At 50.7% G+C, this 16,874-nt stretch overlaps 3 protein-coding genes across 7 annotated transcripts; 1 reads left to right on the forward strand and 2 right to left on the reverse strand.

Moving 5' to 3' along the window:
* Positions 1–47: 47 nt before the first annotated feature.
* LOC127395129 (hepatic lectin-like) lies at positions 48–10,163 on the reverse strand. Its single transcript, XM_051641598.1, has 6 exons — positions 9,998–10,163; positions 9,114–9,221; positions 6,956–7,030; positions 5,432–5,583; positions 3,317–3,429; positions 48–332 (listed from the first exon to the last, which is right to left on the reverse strand). Exons 1-6 carry the CDS (start codon positions 10,038–10,040, stop codon positions 197–199), a joined length of 627 nt encoding a protein of 208 aa, XP_051497558.1. The 5' UTR covers positions 10,041–10,163; the 3' UTR covers positions 48–196.
* A 2,691-nt stretch (positions 10,164–12,854) lies between these two features.
* FBXL12 (F-box and leucine rich repeat protein 12) lies at positions 12,855–15,641 on the reverse strand. 2 transcript variants are annotated; one of them, XM_051641596.1, is made up of 3 exons: positions 15,411–15,505; positions 15,230–15,302; positions 12,855–13,646 (listed from the first exon to the last, which is right to left on the reverse strand). In XM_051641596.1, the coding sequence occupies exons 1-3, from the start codon at positions 15,503–15,505 to the stop codon at positions 12,882–12,884; spliced, it is 933 nt and encodes a 310-aa protein (XP_051497556.1). In that variant the 3' UTR covers positions 12,855–12,881. The 2 variants fall into 2 exon arrangements, with proteins under 2 accessions (XP_051497556.1, XP_051497554.1); XM_051641594.1 differs by lacking the exon at positions 15,230–15,302 and having other exon boundaries at positions 15,411–15,641.
* On the forward strand, positions 15,510–16,765 carry UBL5 (ubiquitin like 5). Of its 4 annotated transcripts, none has more exons than XM_051641602.1 (6): positions 15,510–15,602; positions 15,941–16,002; positions 16,127–16,210; positions 16,369–16,406; positions 16,528–16,616; positions 16,647–16,765. In XM_051641602.1, exons 2-5 carry the CDS (start codon positions 15,947–15,949, stop codon positions 16,569–16,571), a joined length of 222 nt encoding a protein of 73 aa, XP_051497562.1. In that variant the 5' UTR covers positions 15,510–15,602; positions 15,941–15,946; the 3' UTR covers positions 16,572–16,616; positions 16,647–16,765. The 4 variants fall into 4 exon arrangements, with proteins under 4 accessions (XP_051497562.1, XP_051497563.1, XP_051497561.1 ...); XM_051641603.1 differs by having other exon boundaries at positions 16,528–16,582; positions 16,613–16,765; XM_051641601.1 differs by having other exon boundaries at positions 16,528–16,765.
* The last annotated feature ends 109 nt before the right edge of the window (positions 16,766–16,874 follow it).

A 16,874-nucleotide genomic window follows, 5' to 3' on the forward strand; every position in this document is an offset into this window, starting at 1 on the left:
TTTTGGTTCTTTTCCCCCCCCCCCAAGCAGAAAAGAGAAACTCTTCATTAAGCAGAGCATTAATTGTCCTTTATTAGGGTGGATCCCAAAGGATCCTCAAACCTGGGAGAGTATAAATTAAGGGGGGGGGGAGGCTGGGGGGGAAGGGGAAAAATAGGGAGATTTTGGGGTGGAAAAGGGGGTCCCGGGGGGGTTGTCAAGGGGGAAGGGGCTTCTCACAGATGTAGAAACACTCGTAGGTGCAATGAACGTCGTTCCAGTGCCCTGAACCCCAAAGATGGGCACAGTCCTCGTTGTGCCCACTGTCATTGGGCTCCCCCTCCTTCCAGAACCTGGCAAAAAGAGGAGGGGGACCAAAAAATGTAGGGATTGGGTAGATTTGGGGGCGACTGGGGTGGGAAACGGGGTCGGGAGGAGGTGAAATTCGCTGCGTTCGAGGCGGTTTCGCGCGTCGCTTTGGGTGGGATGGGTTGAGTTTTGTGTCTTCAAGGTGGGTTTAGTGGTTGTTTGGGTTGGGATGAACTAAGTTGGGCCGGTTTTAGGTGGGTTTGCTTGTTAATCAGGTCGGGATGAGCTAAATTTGATTGATTTTAGGTGGGTTTACTTGTTAATTAGGTTGGGATTGGCTAAATCTGGCTTCTTTTAGGTGGGTTTACTTGTTAATTAGGTCGGGATGAGCTAAATTGGATTAATTTTAGGTGGGTTTACTTGTTAATCAAGTCAGGATTAGCTAAATTTGATTAATTTTAGGTGGATTTAGTTGTTAATTAGGCTGGGATTAGCTAAATTTGGCTTCTTTTAGGTGGGTTTACTTGTTAATTAGGTCGGGATTAGCTAAATTTGATTGATTTTAGGTGGGTTTACCTGTTAATTAGGTCAGGATTAACTAAATTTGGCTCATTTGAGGTGGGTTTAGTTGTTAATTAGGCTGGGATTAGCTAAATTTGGCTTCTTTTAGGTGGGTTTACTTGTTAATTAGGTCGGGATTAGCTAAATTGGATTAATTTTAGATGGGGTTATTTGTTAATTAGGTCAGGATTAGCTAAATTTGGCTTGTTTAAGGTGGGTTTACTTGATAATAAAGTCAAGATTAGCTAAATTTGATTAATTTTAGGTGGGTTTACTTGTTAATTAGGTCAGGATTAACTAAATTGGGCTCATTTGAGGTGGGTTTACTTGTTAATTATGTCAGGATTAGCTAAACTGGACTTCTTTTAGGTGGGTTTACTTGTTAATTAGGTCGGGATTAGCTAAATTTGAGCAATTTTAGATGGATTTACTTGCTAATTAGGTCAGGATTAACTAAATTGGGCTCATTTGAGGGGGGATTACTTGCTAATTAGGTCGGGATTAGCTTAATTTTGGGGTGGTTTTAGGTATTTATGAGGTCGGGATTAGGTAAATTGTCTTAATTTAGGTGGTTTAAGGTATTAATTAGGTCAGGATTAGCTGAATTTGGCTCATTTTCGGTGGTTTTAAGTGTAAATTAGGTCGGGATTAGCTAAATTTGGCTCATTTTAGGTGGTTTTGCACATTAATTAGGTCAGGATTAAGTAAATTGGCTTCATTTAGGTGGGTTTGCAGATTAATTCGGTCGGAATGACCTGAACTTGTTTTATGTGAGGTGGTTTTGCATGTTAATTAGGTCGGGATTGGCCAAATTGGGCTCGGTTTCGGTGGGTGGTTTTGCTCGGCTCCTCAGCCCCCGTGTGGAGAACGGGCTGGAATTGCAGGCGGGAAACTGGGAGCTGTGGGAAGCGGGCAGGGAAACTGGGTTGTGGATTGTTGGGAAGCAGGAGCAGGCAGGGAAGCAGGGTTGTTGGGAAGGAGGAGCAGGGAGGGGAGCTGGATTGTTGGGAAGCAGGAGCAGGGAGGGAAGCAAGAGCAGGTAGGAAAGCAGGGAGTTAAACTGGATTGTTGGGAAGCAGGAGGATGGAGGGAAGCAGGGAGGGGAGCTGGATTGTTGGGAAGCAGGGAGGGAAGCAAGAGCAGGTAGGAAAGCAGGGAGGGAAGCTGGATTATTGGGAAGCAGGGAAGCTGGATTGTTGGGAAGCAGGGAGGGAAGCTGGACTGTTGGGAAGCAGGGAGGGAGGCAGAGGAGCAGGGAAGCTGGATTGTAGGGAAGCTGGATTGTTGGGAAGCAGGGAAACTGGATTGTTGATTGTTGGGAAGCAGGAGGAGGCAGAGAAGCAGGGAGGGGAGCTGGATTGTTGGGAAGCAGGGAGGGAATCTGGATTGTTGGGAAGCAGGGAGGGAAGCTACTGGGTTGTTGGGAAGCAGGGAAGCTGGATTGTTGATTGTTGGGAAGCAGGAGGATGGAGGGAAGCTGGACTGTTGGGAAGCAGGAGGATGGAGGGAAGCTGGACTGTTGGGAAGCAGGAGGATGGAGGGAAGCTGGACTGTTGGGAAGCAGGAGGATGGAGGGAAGCTGGACTGTTGGGAAGCAGGAGGATGGAGGGAAGCTGGACTGTTGGGAAGCAGGAGGAGGGAGGGAAGCTGGACTGTTGGGAAGCAGGGAAGGAGGCAGGGGAGCAGGGAAGCAGGATTGTAGGGAAGCAGGATTGTTGGGAAGCTGGATCAGGCAGGGAAGCTGGATTGTTGGGAAGCTGGATCAGGCAGGGAAGCTGGATTGTTGGGAAGCTGGATTGTTGGGAAGCTGGAGCAGGCAGGGAAGCTGGAGCAGGCAGGGAAGCTGGAGCAGGCAGGGAAGCTGGAGCAGGCAGGGAAGCAGGGAAGCTGGATTGTAGAGAAACAGGGAAACAGGCAGGGGAGCTGGATTGTTGGGAAGCAGGCAGGGAAGAAGGGAAGCAGGGAAGCAGGCAGGGAAGCTGGATTGTAGGGAAGCAGGAGCAGGCAAGGGAAGCAGGAGCAGGCAAGGGAAGCAGGAGCAGGCAAGGGAAGCAGGAGCAGGCAAGGGAAGCAGGAGCAGGCAAGGGAAGCAGGAGCAGGCAAGGGAAGCAGGAGCAGGCAAGGGAAGCAGGAGCAGGCAAGGGAAGCAGGAGCAGGCAAGGGAAGCAGGAGCAGGCAAGGGAGCTGGATTGTTGGGAAGCAGGCAGGGAAGAAGGGAAGCAGGGAAGCTGGATTGTAGGGAAGCAGGAGCAGGCAAGGGAAGCTGGATTGTAGGGAAGCAGGAGCAGGGAAGCAGGAGCAGACAAGGGAGCTGGATTGTTGGGAAGCAGGCAGGGAAGTGGGGAAGCTGGATTGTTGGGGAGCAGAGAATCAGGCAGGGAAGGAGGAGCAGACAGGGGAGCTGGACTGTTGGGAAGCAGGCAGGGAAGCAGGGAAGCAGGGAAGCAGGGAAGCAGGCAGGACTCACATGAAGTTGCTCCTGTAGTCGGTGCCATCGATCCATTTCCACTCCCCCTCCTCGTCCTGGTCCGTCAGCCCGATCCAGAACCGCTCGTTCCGCGCCCGGAACATCAGGAAGTTCTGCAGCAGGAACAGGATCAGGGGGGAACAGGCTCCAAAGGGGCCAACCCGGAGCCTTCTTGGGAATGGGGCTCTTAATGAATTAATTGCTGATGGGGAAGAGAGAGGTAGGCAGGTGCCAGAGAGGAATTGGGCCTGTAATTAATTAATCAATGTGGAAAAGTGGGATGGGCAGGTGCCAGAGAGGAATCTGGTTATTAATTAATATTCAATGTGGAAGAGCAGGATAAGCAGGTGCCAGAGATGAATTGGGCTCTTAATTAATTACTTTATGAAGTGGAAGAGTGGGATAGGCAGGTCTCAGAGAGGAATGTGGCTATTAATTAATGAATTTCCAATCAGGAAGACCAGGATAGGCAGATGCCAGAGAGGAATCTGGTTGTTAATTAATTAATTAGCGTGGAAGAGTGGGATAAGTAGGTCTCAGAGAGGAATCTGGTTCTTAATTAATGAATTTCCAATCAGGAAGACCAGGATAGGCAGGTCCCAGAGAGGAATCTGGCTATTAATTAATGAATCTCCAATCAGGAAGAGTGGGATAGGCAGGTTCCAGAGAGGAATCTGGTTGTTAATTAATTAATTAGTGTGGAAGAGTGGGATAAAGTAGGTCTCAGAGAGGAATCTGGCTCTCAATTAATGAATTTCCAATCAGGAAGATCAGGATAAGCAGATGCCAGAGAGGAATGTGGCTCTTAATTAATGAATCTCCAATCAGGAAGACCAGGATAGGCAGGTGCCAGAGAGGAATGTGGTTGTTAATTAATTAATTAGCATGGAAGAGTGGGATAAGTAGGTCTCAGAGAGGAATCTGGCTCTTAATTAATGAATTTCCAATCAGGAAGAGTGGGATAGGCAGGTTCCAGAGAGGAATCTGGTTGTTAATTAATTAATGAGTGTGGAAGAATGGGATAAGTAGGTCTCAGAGAGGAATGTGGCTCTTAATTAATGAATTTCCAATCAGGAAGATCAGGATAGGCAGGTGCCAGAGAGGAATCTGGCTCTTAATTAATGAATCTCCAATCAGGAAGAGTGGGATAGGCAGGTTCCAGAGAGGAATCTGGTTGTTAATTAATTAATGAGTGTGGAAGAATGGGATAAGTAGGTCTCAGAGAGGAATGTGGCTCTTAATTAATGAATTTCCAATCAGGAAGATCAGGATAGGCAGGTGCCAGAGAGGAATGTGGTTGTTAATTAATTAATTAGCATGGAAGAGTGGGATAAGTAGGTCCCAGAGAGGAATCTGGCTCTTAATTAATTAATCTCCAATCAGGAAGAGTGGGATAGGCAGGTTCCAGAGAGGAATCTGGTTGTTAATTAATTAATTAGTGTGGAAGAGTGGGATAAAGTAGGTCTCAGAGAGGAATCTGGCTCTTAATTAATGAATTTCCAATCAGGAAGATCAGGATAGGCAGGTCCCAGAAAGGAATCTGGCTCTTAATTAATACATTTCCAATCAGGATGACCAGGATAGACACGTGCCAGAGAGGAATCTGGCTATTAATTAATTAATGAGTGTAGAAGAATGGGATAAGTAGGTCTCAGAGAGGAATGTGGCTCTTAATTAATGAATCTCCAATCAGGAAGAGTGGGATAGGCAGGTTCCAGAGAGGAATCTGGTTGTTAATTAATTAATTAGTGTGGAAGAGTGGGATAAATAGGTCTCAGAGAGGAATGTGGCTCTTAATTAATACATTTCCAATCAGGAATATCAGGATAGGCAGGTCCCAGAGAGGAATCTGGCTCTTAATTAATTAATGAGTGTGGAAGAGTGGGATAAGTAGGTCCCAGAGAGGAATCTGGCTCTTAATTAATCTCCAATCAGGAAGAATTCCACCTGGGAAGTCCCTGGTGGTATCAGAGCAGGTTCTGCTGCTTCCCAGGATCCCAACCCTGGGAAAGGGCTCAAGTGGCTCCTCTGGTTGATCCCACCCACGATTCCCTCAATCCTAAAGAAGATTCTGGCCATTCCCAGTGTTCCCAGTGGGAACCGGGATCTTTTTACCTGCTTGGAGAAGCTGTTGATGACGGTCAGGTGGGAATGCATCTCCTCACACTGAGCCTTGGCTTTGTTCCAGTTGGTTTTGCTCAAGGAGAAGTAGTAACATTTCCCATCGAAATATTCCCATTGCCTGGAATCTGGGCCGCAGGGAAACACTGGGAGGGAGGAGAACCAGGATGAGGGGGAGTCGAGTTTGGGTGGTCACCAAGGTGGCATCTGGAGAAGCTTTTCCCAACAGGAAGATCATGGACTCATGGAGTCATGGAATCATGGAGTTATGGAATCACGGGGTTATGGAATCATGGGGTTATGGAATCATGGAGTTATGGAATCATGGAATCATGGAGTTATGGAATCATGGGGTTATGGAATCATGGAGTCACAGAATCATGGAATCACAGAATTATGGAATGATGGAATCATATAATCATGGAATTGTGGAATCATAGAATTATGGAATCACAGAGTCATGGAATCAAAGAATCACAGAATAATAGACTTATGGAATCTTTGAGGTTGGAAGGGAGCTCTGGAGATCATTGAGTCCAGGAACACCCAGATGGCCAGATGGGTCTTGGAAGCCTCCAGAGCAGGAGGCTCCACAGCCTCTCTGGGCACCCTGGCCCAGGGCTCTGCCACCCTCCCAGGCAACAAGTTCCTCTTCCTGGGGAGCTGGAACTTCCCATGTTCCAGCTGCTGCCCATGGCCCCTTGTCCTGGCCCTGGACACTGCTGAGAAGAGCCTGCTCCCACCCTCCTGACCCCCCTGCAGATCTGGAGCAGCCTTGAGGAGACCCCCCCTCAGGCTCCTCCTCTCCAGCTCAGCAGCCCCAGCTCCCTCAGCCTTTCCTCACGGGCCAGATGCTCCAGTCCCCTCAGCCCCTTGGTGGCCTTTGCTGTCCCCTCTCCAGCAGCTCCTTGTCCTCCTGGGGAGCCCAGACCTGGACCCACTTCTCCAGATGGGCCCTCACCAGAGGGGCAGGAGAACCTCCCTGCCCTCCTGCCCACACTCTCCTTGGTGCCCCCCAGGAGCCCATGGGCCTTCTTGGCCACCAGGGCCCATTGTTCCCTCATGGATCACTTCTTGGCCACCAGGACCTTCTCCATGGAGCTGCTCTCCAGCAGGTCACCTCCTAACCTGCCCTGGTCCATCCTGTCCCTCCCCAGGTGCAGGACTCTACACTTGTTGGACCTCATGAGGTTCCTCCTTGCCCAGCTCTCCAGCCTGGCCAGGTCTCCTTGAACCTTCTCATGACCTCCTGGTTGATCAACCAACCCTTCCATCTTCATAATTCATCAGCAAAAATGGATTTATCCCCCAAATATTGGGAATATTGCACCATTGGGAATATCCTGGTGGAATCTTTTCAATCCTTCTCCATCCTCGACGTGAAATTAACGTGAATTATATTTAAATTCCTCCTTGAGATGATTCAACCTGAGATGCCTTGAGGTCCAGGAATGGTTTTGGGGAATATCCCGAGGGAAAAGGAACCTGGTGGGATTGGGAGAGGGGACCAGAACTTACGGAGAAGATCCCGGTTGGAAAAGTTGTGGTTTGGTTCTGATTTCACCTCGTTGAGTCTGGAGGAAACGGCGGAAACTGGGAGAGAACGAAGGGACGTCGGGTCGGAAAATAGCTCCTATTTTAGGTATTTTTAGTGTCTTTTTATCTGTTTGTAGGTTTTATATGTTTTTATGGAGCTGTTTTTCTGTTTATTGATGGGTTTTTAATATATTTGACATATTTTATTGATTGGTTTGCTATCATTTAATCTCTTTCTAGGTGGTTTCTTTAGGTTTTATTTCCGTATTTTACGATCGTTTCATATTATTAATCAATATTAATTCAGATTAATTCATATTATATGACATGACATCACATGATATTGTATAATTATATTATTATAACATTCTATTCTATCATATTACATTGTATCATATTATATTAGTTATATATTTTATATATTATATATAAATATATATATTTGATACAAGTATAGGTAGATTTTATAGGTAGATTTAATATAAATATACATTTTTAAACATTTTATATAGTTTTATAGATCTAATTGAATCTATTTTCCATATGTTAAATGAGTCACTTCTATATTTTAAGATTGGTTTAGATTTTTTTAATACTTTTGATCAATTTTATATATTTCTAGATAGATCTTCTAGATCAATATCTAGTTTATAGATCTACTTTATATCATTTCTTCTAACATCTTTTAAATGTTTTATTTCTATAGTTTCAGATTGTTTCTCTCTTTAAAATGCTTTTCTAGGGATATTTTGAAGATGTAGTTTCTAGATCTATTTTGTATCTTTATATATTGATGTATTTTATATCAGTTTATATCATTTTTATATCATTCTGTATCATTTTATATCATATTTTATATCACTTTATATCACTTTATATCACTTTATATCACTTTATATCACTTTATATCACTTTATATCACTTTAAATCACTTTAAATCATTTTATAGATTTAATTTCTAGCAATTGATCCATTTTTACACATTTTATAAAGGTTTTATTTCTATATTTCAATATATTGTTCTATTTTAACTGTACTTTCTATGTTTAATATATTTATGGGTATATTTTATAGATCTAGATTTCAATCTATTTTATATTTCTATATATTTTATATAGAAATTTTATATATTTCAATGTATTCTATATACAAAATATATATTTCTATATATATTTTATATAAAATATATACCTTTCTATATATTTTATATAGAAATTAGATATTTCTATGTATTTTATATATAAAATTGTTATATTTCCATAAATATTCTATATAAAATATATACCTTTCTATATATTTTATATAGAAAATAGATATTTCTATGTATTTTATATATAAATTGTTATATTTCCATAAATATTACATATAAAAGAGATATATTTCTATGTATTTTATATATAAATTGTTATATTTCCATAAATATTACATATAAAAGAGATATATTTCTATGTATTTTATATATAAAATTTATATACACATATATTTTATATATAAAATATCTATTTCCATATATTTTATATATAAAATATATATATTTACATATATTATATATATAAAATATACATATTTACATATTTTCTATATATAAAATACATATTTTCATATATTCTACGTAAAAATAAACATATTTCTATATATTTTATATATAAAATATATAATTTTTTATATTTTATATATAAAAATACATATTTCTATAAATTTCATGTTTTAATAGTTCAAATTTAGAGACATTTGTCCATTTTTACATCTTTTTGATGCTTTACTCCTCGATTTTAATGTATATTTTTACTATATTTTCCCTCTTTATCAATAGATTTTATAGACAAATTTTGCATCTTTCTGTAAATTCAAACCTTTTCTCTATTTTTGTTTAGTTTTATAGATGAAATGGACACAATTTGATCTATTTTTCCACTTTTGAAATCCCTTTGGCTTCTATATCCTTAATTTCTCGACGTATTTTCGTCACCGATTCACGACGTTTCGCTCGTTATTCCCCATTTCCACCCATTTCCAAACCCTTGGAGACCATCCTGGAGCTCCTCAGGTCATCCCACCTTCTGGAATCTGATCCCACCCTTTGGGATCTGAACCTCATCCCTCTTGATCCCACCTCCCCAACCCCAAGGTCTCCTGGTACCTTTGGAGAGGGACACGGCGAAGAGGGTGAAGATGAAGAAGAAGGAGACACCCAAGAGCAAGTAGACGGTGAAGAAGGATCTCAACCTCTGCTGGATGAAGCTTCTGTCTTTAAAAGGGAAAACAAACCCCCAGGAGATGTGGAAATATTCCCCTGGGATCACTGAGAACTTTTCCCAAGCTCCTCTGGTTAATCAATGACCCGGAATTGTTAATGATTTGCTAGAGAAGCTCAACTCTTGGGGATCGTTCCTGTTCCTCAAGTGACCATCTGTGGTCTGGAGGGTTCTTGGCTGGTCCCAGCTGGCATCAAAGGTCCTTCTGGGGCACCTTGGAAGCACCTTTGGGCTGGAATGTCCACCCTTGGGTTGGAAGATCCACCCTTGGGTTGGAAGGTCCACCCTTGAGTTGGAAGGTCCACCCTTGGGTTCCAAGGTCCACCCTTGGGCTGGAAGGTGAGATGAACTCAGGTCCAGGACACTTCCAAGGCTGAAGCCTCTGAGGTGGTGCTGGTTGGACACCACCAGCTTCCCACCACCACCACCATCCAAACCTCCACCCCAGGGATGAGCTGATCAAGGTGACCTTCCCCATCCCAACACACCAACCCCGTTCCACTTCACCAAGAACATCAACCTGGTCTGGTTGAAGATGTCCCTGCTCATGGCAGGGTGGGGGTTGGACTTGGATGACCTTGAAAGGTCCTTCAACCCAAACCATTCCATGGTTGATTAGCCAAGTTGGCTGAGGAGAGGAGGAAGGAGACCATGGACCTTCCTCTTCCTCAGAAGACCACTGGGGGAGGAAGACCATGCTCTGTGACACCCTCATCACCCTCTTTGCTCCTGCCCATCTCCAGGAGGTGGCTTGAAGGTTGATGTTTACCTTTAAAAACACGCAGATCATCATGAAGATGTTCCTCATCCATCCTGGGAAGCTTTGGTTGGAAGGAAGAACTTTAGGTCCAAGGAAGCAGAAGCTTTTCCAACTGGGATCTCTGGAATTCCACAAGTTCCACCAACTCCAGGGATGTTCAGTCCCAAAGGTTATAATTTAACCAGGAGAGGTTGGTTGGTTGTTTTTTTCAGGTGGCTTCTTATTGGTTTGTCCTCTCAAAATAACAACTTGGAACGTGGCCACTTCCAACATTCCACCTGCCTGGAGGTCTCTGCTCCAGGGGGTTTGGGTTTAACTCATCCTGGTCCCTTGGGAGTGAAGAAAAAAACAAGGGGGGGGGGGAAATGCCCAAGTTCTTGGAGGTGTTTCCTCCAAACGTGGAAATGAGGAGGTTTGGAAATGGGCTTTGGTTGTTGGGAAGAGGAACCAAAAGGTCAGGTTGGGTTGTCATCGTTGTGGAGTCACAGAGGGGTTGGGTGGGAAGGGAGCTCTGGAGATCATCAAGCCAACCCCCCTGGAGAGCAGGGGCACCTCCAGCAGATCTTGGTGGCCTTTGCTGTCCCCTCTCCAGCAGCTCCTTGTCCTCCTGGGGAGCCCAGACCTGGACCCACTTCTCCAGATGGGCCCTCACCAGAGGGGCAGGAGAACCTCCCTGCCCTCCTGCCCACACTCTCCTTGATGCCCCCCAGGAGCCCAAGGGCCTTCTTGGCCACCAGGGCCTGTTCTCACCTCATGGTCACCCTGTTGTCCCCCAGGACCCTGAGGTCCTTGTCCCCAGAGCTGCTCTCCAGCAGGTCCCCCCACCCTGTGCTGCTCCCTGGGGTTGTTCCTCCTTGGATGAACCCCTTGGAGAACCTCAGGAGGTTCTTCCCACACCTCAACTGCCTTTAACTGGGTTCCATTCTCCCTTTCTCCTCACCCAGAGGGAGCCTCCAGTTTTAATTACGCTAATTACTCCGGCGTGATCAAGACCAAGAGGTAATTATGAAGCCAGAAGCTCTGGGAGAAGCTCCAAAATGGAGCTGGGGAAGGGTTTGATGTTGTTTATTTGCCCAAAAATGACATTGAGGAACCAAAATAACCCCCAGGAGGTCAGGGCAGGGAGACCGGTCGTTAACGGGATTTCATCACCTCCCCACTGGGACCAGCTGAAGTTCCAAAGGTTTGTTGGGATAAACTGGTTGGAGAAGAAGGGAAAGGTGGGGTGAAAAGAGGTGGATGTGGAAGGAGAAACCCCCCCCCACCCCAAAAAAAAGGCTCCTGGCCCAAGGGAGGGGGGAAAAAACCAGGATGAGGAACTGGGAAACCAGTTGATGTCCCATTTTTGGTCTGGAGGAACCTTCAGGAGATGTTGGGAGGAGCCCTCAGGAGGATCCAGGAATCTTGTTGGAGCTCCTTGGAATTCCAAGTGTGTCCCTTCGTGACCCGTTGGGATCGAAGGGTTGATGAAATGGGGGGAAGAACCAGATGGATCCACCTGGAAGGGGGGGGGGGGTCGAGGTGGCCACAGGGTGGTTGCCACCACCTGAGGACACCACTGGGTGTCCAACCCTTCCCAGATCCTGGATTTTTAGAGAACGCAGCCTAAAAAAACCCACAAATCAACCCCAAAAATATAAATCCCAAAGGACTTTTATTGAATAAACAATTTATTTGATTTAGAAACATCTTCAAGTTGCCTCAATGAGCCGAGAAGAAGAACAACGCGACGTCCAGGAGAAGACCAAGAGTAATCCCAAAAAACCAGAAGCTCTGGTACGTTCAGCCACGGAATTTCTTCCCTGTTGGGAATTTGGAGTGGACAGACTGGGAGGGTGAAACAATCCCAGTTAGTGATTAACTGGAAGTTTGGGAGCTGGGGCTGCTGGATCGATATCCCAGCAGCTGCTGGAACGTGGCCCCCCTTCAGGTCACTGCCTGGAGGTTGAACTTCTGCTCAGCTCCTCCAGGGGGGTTCCCAAAGGGAAATGCTCCTCAAATCCATGGAAAAGGAGGATCCTTCCCAAAAAAAACAACTTCCCACCAAACTTTCTTGGACCCACCAGACCTTCTTAGCCCCAAGAAACCTTCTTGGACCCACCAGAACCTTCTTGGACCCACCAGAACCTTCTTGGACCCACCAGAACCTTCTTATCCCCAAGAAACCTTCTTGGACCCACCAGAACCTTCTTGGACCCACCAAAACCTTCTTGATCCACCAGAACCTTCTTGGACCCAAGAAACCTTCCTGGACCCACCAAAACCTTCTTGGACCCACCAAAACCTTCTTGACCCACCAGAACCTTCTTGGACCCACCAGAACCTTCTTGGACCCACCAGAACCTTCTTGGACCCACCAAACCTTCTTATCCCCAAGAAACCTTCTTGGACCCACCAGAACCTTCTTGGACCCACCAAAACCTTCTTGATCCACCAAAACCTTCTTGGACCCAAGAAACCTTCTTGGACCCACCAGAACCTTCTTGGACCCACCAGAACCTTCTTGGACCCACCAAAACCTTCTTGATCCACCAGAACCTTCTTGGACCCACCAGAACCTTCTTGGACCCACCAGAACCTTCTTGGACCCACCAGAACCTTCTTGGACCCACCAGAACCTTCTTGGACCCACCAAACCTTCTTATCCCCAAGAAACCTTCTTGGACCCACCAGAACCTTCTTGGACCCACCAAACCTTCTTATCCCCAAGAAACCTTCTTGGACCCACCAGAACCTTCTTGGACCCACCAGAACCTTCTTGACCCACCAAAACCTCCTCAGCCCCCAAAAAACCCCAACTTGCCCCAAACATTCATCCAGGAAAACTGATTTGCCCCCTAAAAAAGGAGCAACTGAGGCACCAAAATGAGTGGCAAGACCTTCAGGCTGCACCTCAAGGGGCAGGTGAGACTTTACAGTGAGGTAAAATCGCCTGAAGGGTCTTTATTGTGTCACCTCCAAGGTGAGTCGGACTCAACTGGAGGTTCCTCAGCTGAGGCAGCGCTTGGCACAAGGAGACGACGTCTCCAGGAGGAATTTTGTCACCCGGATCCAGGATCAAGGTCTCCAGGTGTTGCAGGGTGGTCAAATGAGCCAGGCCCTGCTTGGTGAGGGAATGAGCTCCACTGATCTCTAGGAACCTCAGGGACTTCACGGCCCGGGAGATGGATTCCACGGCGACGTCGCCGACGCCGCAATCCCGCAGCGCCAGGAATTCCAGCTTTTCCAAGCGTGGAGCTGCTCTTTGGATGCCAGAATCCGTTAACCGATAAGTCCCTCGGAGGACCAAAGATCTGAGGCGGCTCCAGGTGGCGAGGTCGAGCAGGTGGCGATCGGAAAAGGCGGGAACGTCGAGGAGGACGAGGCGCTCCAAGCGCGGCGCCGCGTTCCCGCCGAACCAGGAGGCGGGAATTTCGCAGCGCTCCAAGCGCAGGCGGGTGAGGGAAAGGGGGAGGTGGGAATAGGGGAGGGGGCGGAGGTCGGTATCCAGGAGGGAAAGGTGCTGGAGTCGGGGGCAGCGGCGGGAAAGGGCGAGGAGGAGGGAAGGGGAGAGGAGCCGGGGTTCGGAGCCGGAGCGGAGCCGCCCCCGGAGCCGCAGGAGCCGCAGGTCGGGGCCCGGGAGGCGCCGCAGGAGGAAGCGGAAGGAGCGGGAGCTGAGCTGGGATTTTGGGGGGGGGGGGGAGACCAAAAACAAAAAGGGGGTTCAGTGCTGGGGGGGGGGTGGGTTTGATCGTGGGGAGGGGGAGGGTGAGGTCCTGAAAGGGGTGAACCCCCACACACACACCTTTTAAGCCCTCCCCCCCCCCCCCCCCCGATAAAGGGGTGACCCCCCCATGGCCCCCCTGCCTGCAGCGGGGTGACCCCCCCCTCTCCATAAAGGGGTGACCCCCCCCACCATGGCCCCCCTGCCCGCAGTGGGGTGACCCCCCCCTCTCCATAAAGGGGTGACCCCCCCCCCCATGGCCCCCCTGCCCGCAGTGGGGTGACCCCCCCTCTCCATAAAGGGGTGACCCCCCCACCATGGCCCCCCTGCCTGCAGTGGGGTGACCCCTCCCTCTCCATAAAAGGGTGACCCCCCCTGCCCCCATCACTCCTCTGCCCACAGTGGGTGACCCCCCCTCCCCTCATTTAAGCCCCCACCCCATAAAGGGGTGACCCCCCCCCCCCGCCCGGCCCCACAAAGGGGTGACCCCCCCATCACCCTTCTGCCCACAGTGGGGTGACCCCCCCCCTCATTTAAGCCCCCTCCTCATAAAGGGGTGACCCCCCCCATGGCCCCCCTGCCTGCAGTGGGGTGACCCCTCCCTCTCCATAAAAGGGTGACCCCCCCCTGCCCCCATCACCCCTCTGCCCACAGTGGGTGACCCCCCCTCCCCTCATTTAAGCCCCCTCCCCATAAAGGGGTGACCCCCCCCCCCCGCCCGGCCCCACAAAGGGGTGACCCCCCCATCACCCTTCTGCCCACAGTGGGGTGACCCCCCCCCTCATTTAAGCCCCCTCCTCATAAAGGGGTGACCCCCCCATGGCCCCCCTGCCTGCAGTGGGGTGACCCCTCCCTCTCCATAAAAGGGTGACCCCCCCTGCCCCCATCACCCCTCTGCCCACAGTGGGGTGACCCCCCCCTCCCCTCATTTAAGCCCCCTCCCCATAAAGGGGTGATATCCCCCCCCCCCCTCATTTAAGCCCCCTCCCCATAAAGGGGTGACCCCCCCCCCCGCCCCACAAAGGGGTGACCCCCCCATGCCCCCCTTCCCACAGTGAGGTGACCGCCCCCCCTCATTTAAGCCCCCTCCCCACAAAGGGGTGACCCCCCCCCTTCCCAGCCCCCTCCCCACACCTCCCCTGCCCACAGTGGGGTGACCCCCCCCTCCCCATAAAGGGGTGACACCCCCCGCATTGCCCCCCTCCCCACAAAGAGGTGACACCCCTCCCCTTCCCAGCCCCCTCCCCATAAAGGGGTGACCCCCCCAACGACCCCCCTGCCCACAGTGGGGTGACACCCCCCCCCTCCCCAGCCCCCTCCCCACAAAGGGGTAACCCCCCCACACACCTCCCCTGCCCACAGTGGGGTGACCCCCCCCCCCCCTCCCTCCCCAGCCCCCTCCCCACAAAGGGGTGACCCCCCCAATGACCCCCCTGCCCACAGTGGGGTGACCCCCGCCTCCCCAAGCCCCCTCCCCACAAACAGGTGCCCCCCTCCCCCCTTCCCCCCCCCCCCCCCTTTCCCGGGGGTCCCGGTACCCGATGCGGTGTCAGATCCACCTCCCTCCAGACCGTCCGGTCCAGCGCCAATCGCCGCCACCTGCGGCAAACGCTGCGGGACGGCGGGAAATCAGCCCCGGGACCCCCCCGGGACCCCCCAGGACCCCCCGGGACCCCCCGGTCCCGCTCCCGGCCCCGGTCCCGCTCGGGAGGGCCCTACCAGGCCGCCCGCAGCCGATCCCGCAGAGGCAGCAGCTTCAAAACCTGCAGTAAAACCGAATCCGGTAACACCGGCAGCTCCGCCGCTTCCGCCATCTTGGTCCGGTTCAACTTCCGTTTCCGCCCCAGCTCCCGGTAACTTCCGGTTCCGGCTGCGGGAGCGGTTGTCGCGGGGTGACGCAGGGCTCGGGAGGTACCGAAACCTCCTCATTTCCCCCCGTTTCCTCCCGGTTCCCCCCCCGTGAACCCTCCTCCCCCCTCCCGGTTCCCCCCCCCCGTCCCGGCTCCCCCCCCCCCTCCCGGTTCCCCCCCCCCCCTCTCCCGGTTCCCCCCCCCCCCTCTCCCGGTTCCCCCCCCCCCCACTCCCGGTTCCCCCCCCCGTCCCGGTTCCCCCCCCCCCCGTCCCGGTTCCCCCCCCCCCCCCCGTCCCGGTTCCCCCCCCCCTCCCGGTTCCCCCCCGTCCCGTCCCGGTTCCCCCCCCCCCCGTCCCGGTTCCCCCCCCCGTTCACCCCCGGGTTCCTCCTCCCTCAGGCCACGATGATCGAAGTCGTTTGCAACGATCGTTTGGGCAAAAAAGTGCGGGTAAAATGCAAGTATCCGCCCCAAAAACCGGGCTCCGGTATTCGGGGGGGGGTTGGGGGTGGGGGGGGGGGGGGTGGGGGGGAATTCCCGGTTCCTTCCCGGTTCCTTCCCGGTTTTCCTTAACGGCCCCCCCAGCACCGAGGATTCCATCCGCGACCTCAAGAAGTTGATCGCGGCACAAACCGGGACCCGTTGGGATAAAATCGTCCTCAAGAAGTGGTGAGTGATGGGCGGGGAGAAGCTGCCGGTGCACCGGGATTGGGGGGGGGGGGGGGGGGGTCCTACCGGGGGCCTCCGGGACCCCCCCCCCCCCCCCCCATCCCCCGGCGCTAAAACCGGTCCCCGCCACCTGATAATTCTATTTCCCCCCCCCCCAGGTACACTATTTTCAAGGATCACGTCACGCTGGGCGATTGTATCCTTCCCGGTGTCCCGGTGTTACCGGGAGCTCCCCGGGATTTGGGGGGGGGGGGGGGTGGGATTCACACCTTGACCCCCCCCCCCTCCCCGCCGTTTCCCTTAACTCCTCCTTCCAGATGAGATCCACGATGGTATGAACCTGGAGCTCTACTACCAGTAGCGGCCGCCGTTCCTCTCCCGGTTCCCCCTCTCCCGGTTCCCCCTCTCCCGGTTCCCCCTCTCCCGGTTCCCCCTTTCCCGGTTCCCTCCCGGTTTCTCCCCAAACCCCGGTTACCAACCCCCTATTGAGGCTCTAAACCCGCTGTACCTTCCCCAGACTCTCGAAATGATTTATAATAAACGTGTTTGTGGAGATTTCCGTTATTTTCTGGCTGGGGGGGGAGGGGGGAACGGGATACCGGGATCCCGGGGATCCCCCACCGGGGAGGTTTGCTTTTCCGCTCCGCTTTTCAACCCCTTTTGC

Source organism: Apus apus, chromosome 29 (genome assembly GCF_020740795.1).
Source record: "Apus apus isolate bApuApu2 chromosome 29, bApuApu2.pri.cur, whole genome shotgun sequence".
NCBI classification, from domain to species: domain Eukaryota; kingdom Metazoa; phylum Chordata; class Aves; order Apodiformes; family Apodidae; genus Apus; species Apus apus.

What these genes read in the sequence shown, in the direction of transcription:
- UBL5 (XM_051641600.1), top strand. Translation starts at nt 15,947, where the DNA reads ATGATCGAAGTCGTTTGCAACGATCGTTTGGGCAAAAAAGTGCGGGTA. An exon ending in AAAATCGTCCTCAAGAAGTG is followed by an intron (nt 16,211 to 16,368) that starts GTGAGTGATGGG and finishes CCCCCCCCCCAG; the next exon opens with GTACACTATTTTCAAGGATC. An exon ending in TGTCCCGGTGTTACCGGGAG is followed by an intron (nt 16,440 to 16,494) that starts CTCCCCGGGATT and finishes GACCCCCCCCCC; the next exon opens with CTCCCCGCCGTTTCCCTTAA.
- FBXL12 (XM_051641594.1), bottom strand. Translation starts at nt 15,620, where the DNA reads ATGAGGAGGTTTCGGTACCTCCCGAGCCCTGCGTCACCCCGCGACAAC. An exon ending in GATCGGCTGCGGGCGGCCTG is followed by an intron (nt 13,647 to 15,410) that starts GTAGGGCCCTCC and finishes CCAAAATCCCAG; the next exon opens with CTCAGCTCCCGCTCCTTCCG.
- LOC127395129 (XM_051641598.1), bottom strand. Translation starts at nt 10,040, where the DNA reads ATGGATGAGGAACATCTTCATGATGATCTGCGTGTTTTTAAAG. An exon ending in CGCCGTGTCCCTCTCCAAAG is followed by an intron (nt 7,031 to 9,113) that starts GTACCAGGAGAC and finishes GTTCTCTCCCAG; the next exon opens with TTTCCGCCGTTTCCTCCAGA. An exon ending in TTCCAACCGGGATCTTCTCC is followed by an intron (nt 5,584 to 6,955) that starts GTAAGTTCTGGT and finishes CCTCCCTCCCAG; the next exon opens with TGTTTCCCTGCGGCCCAGAT.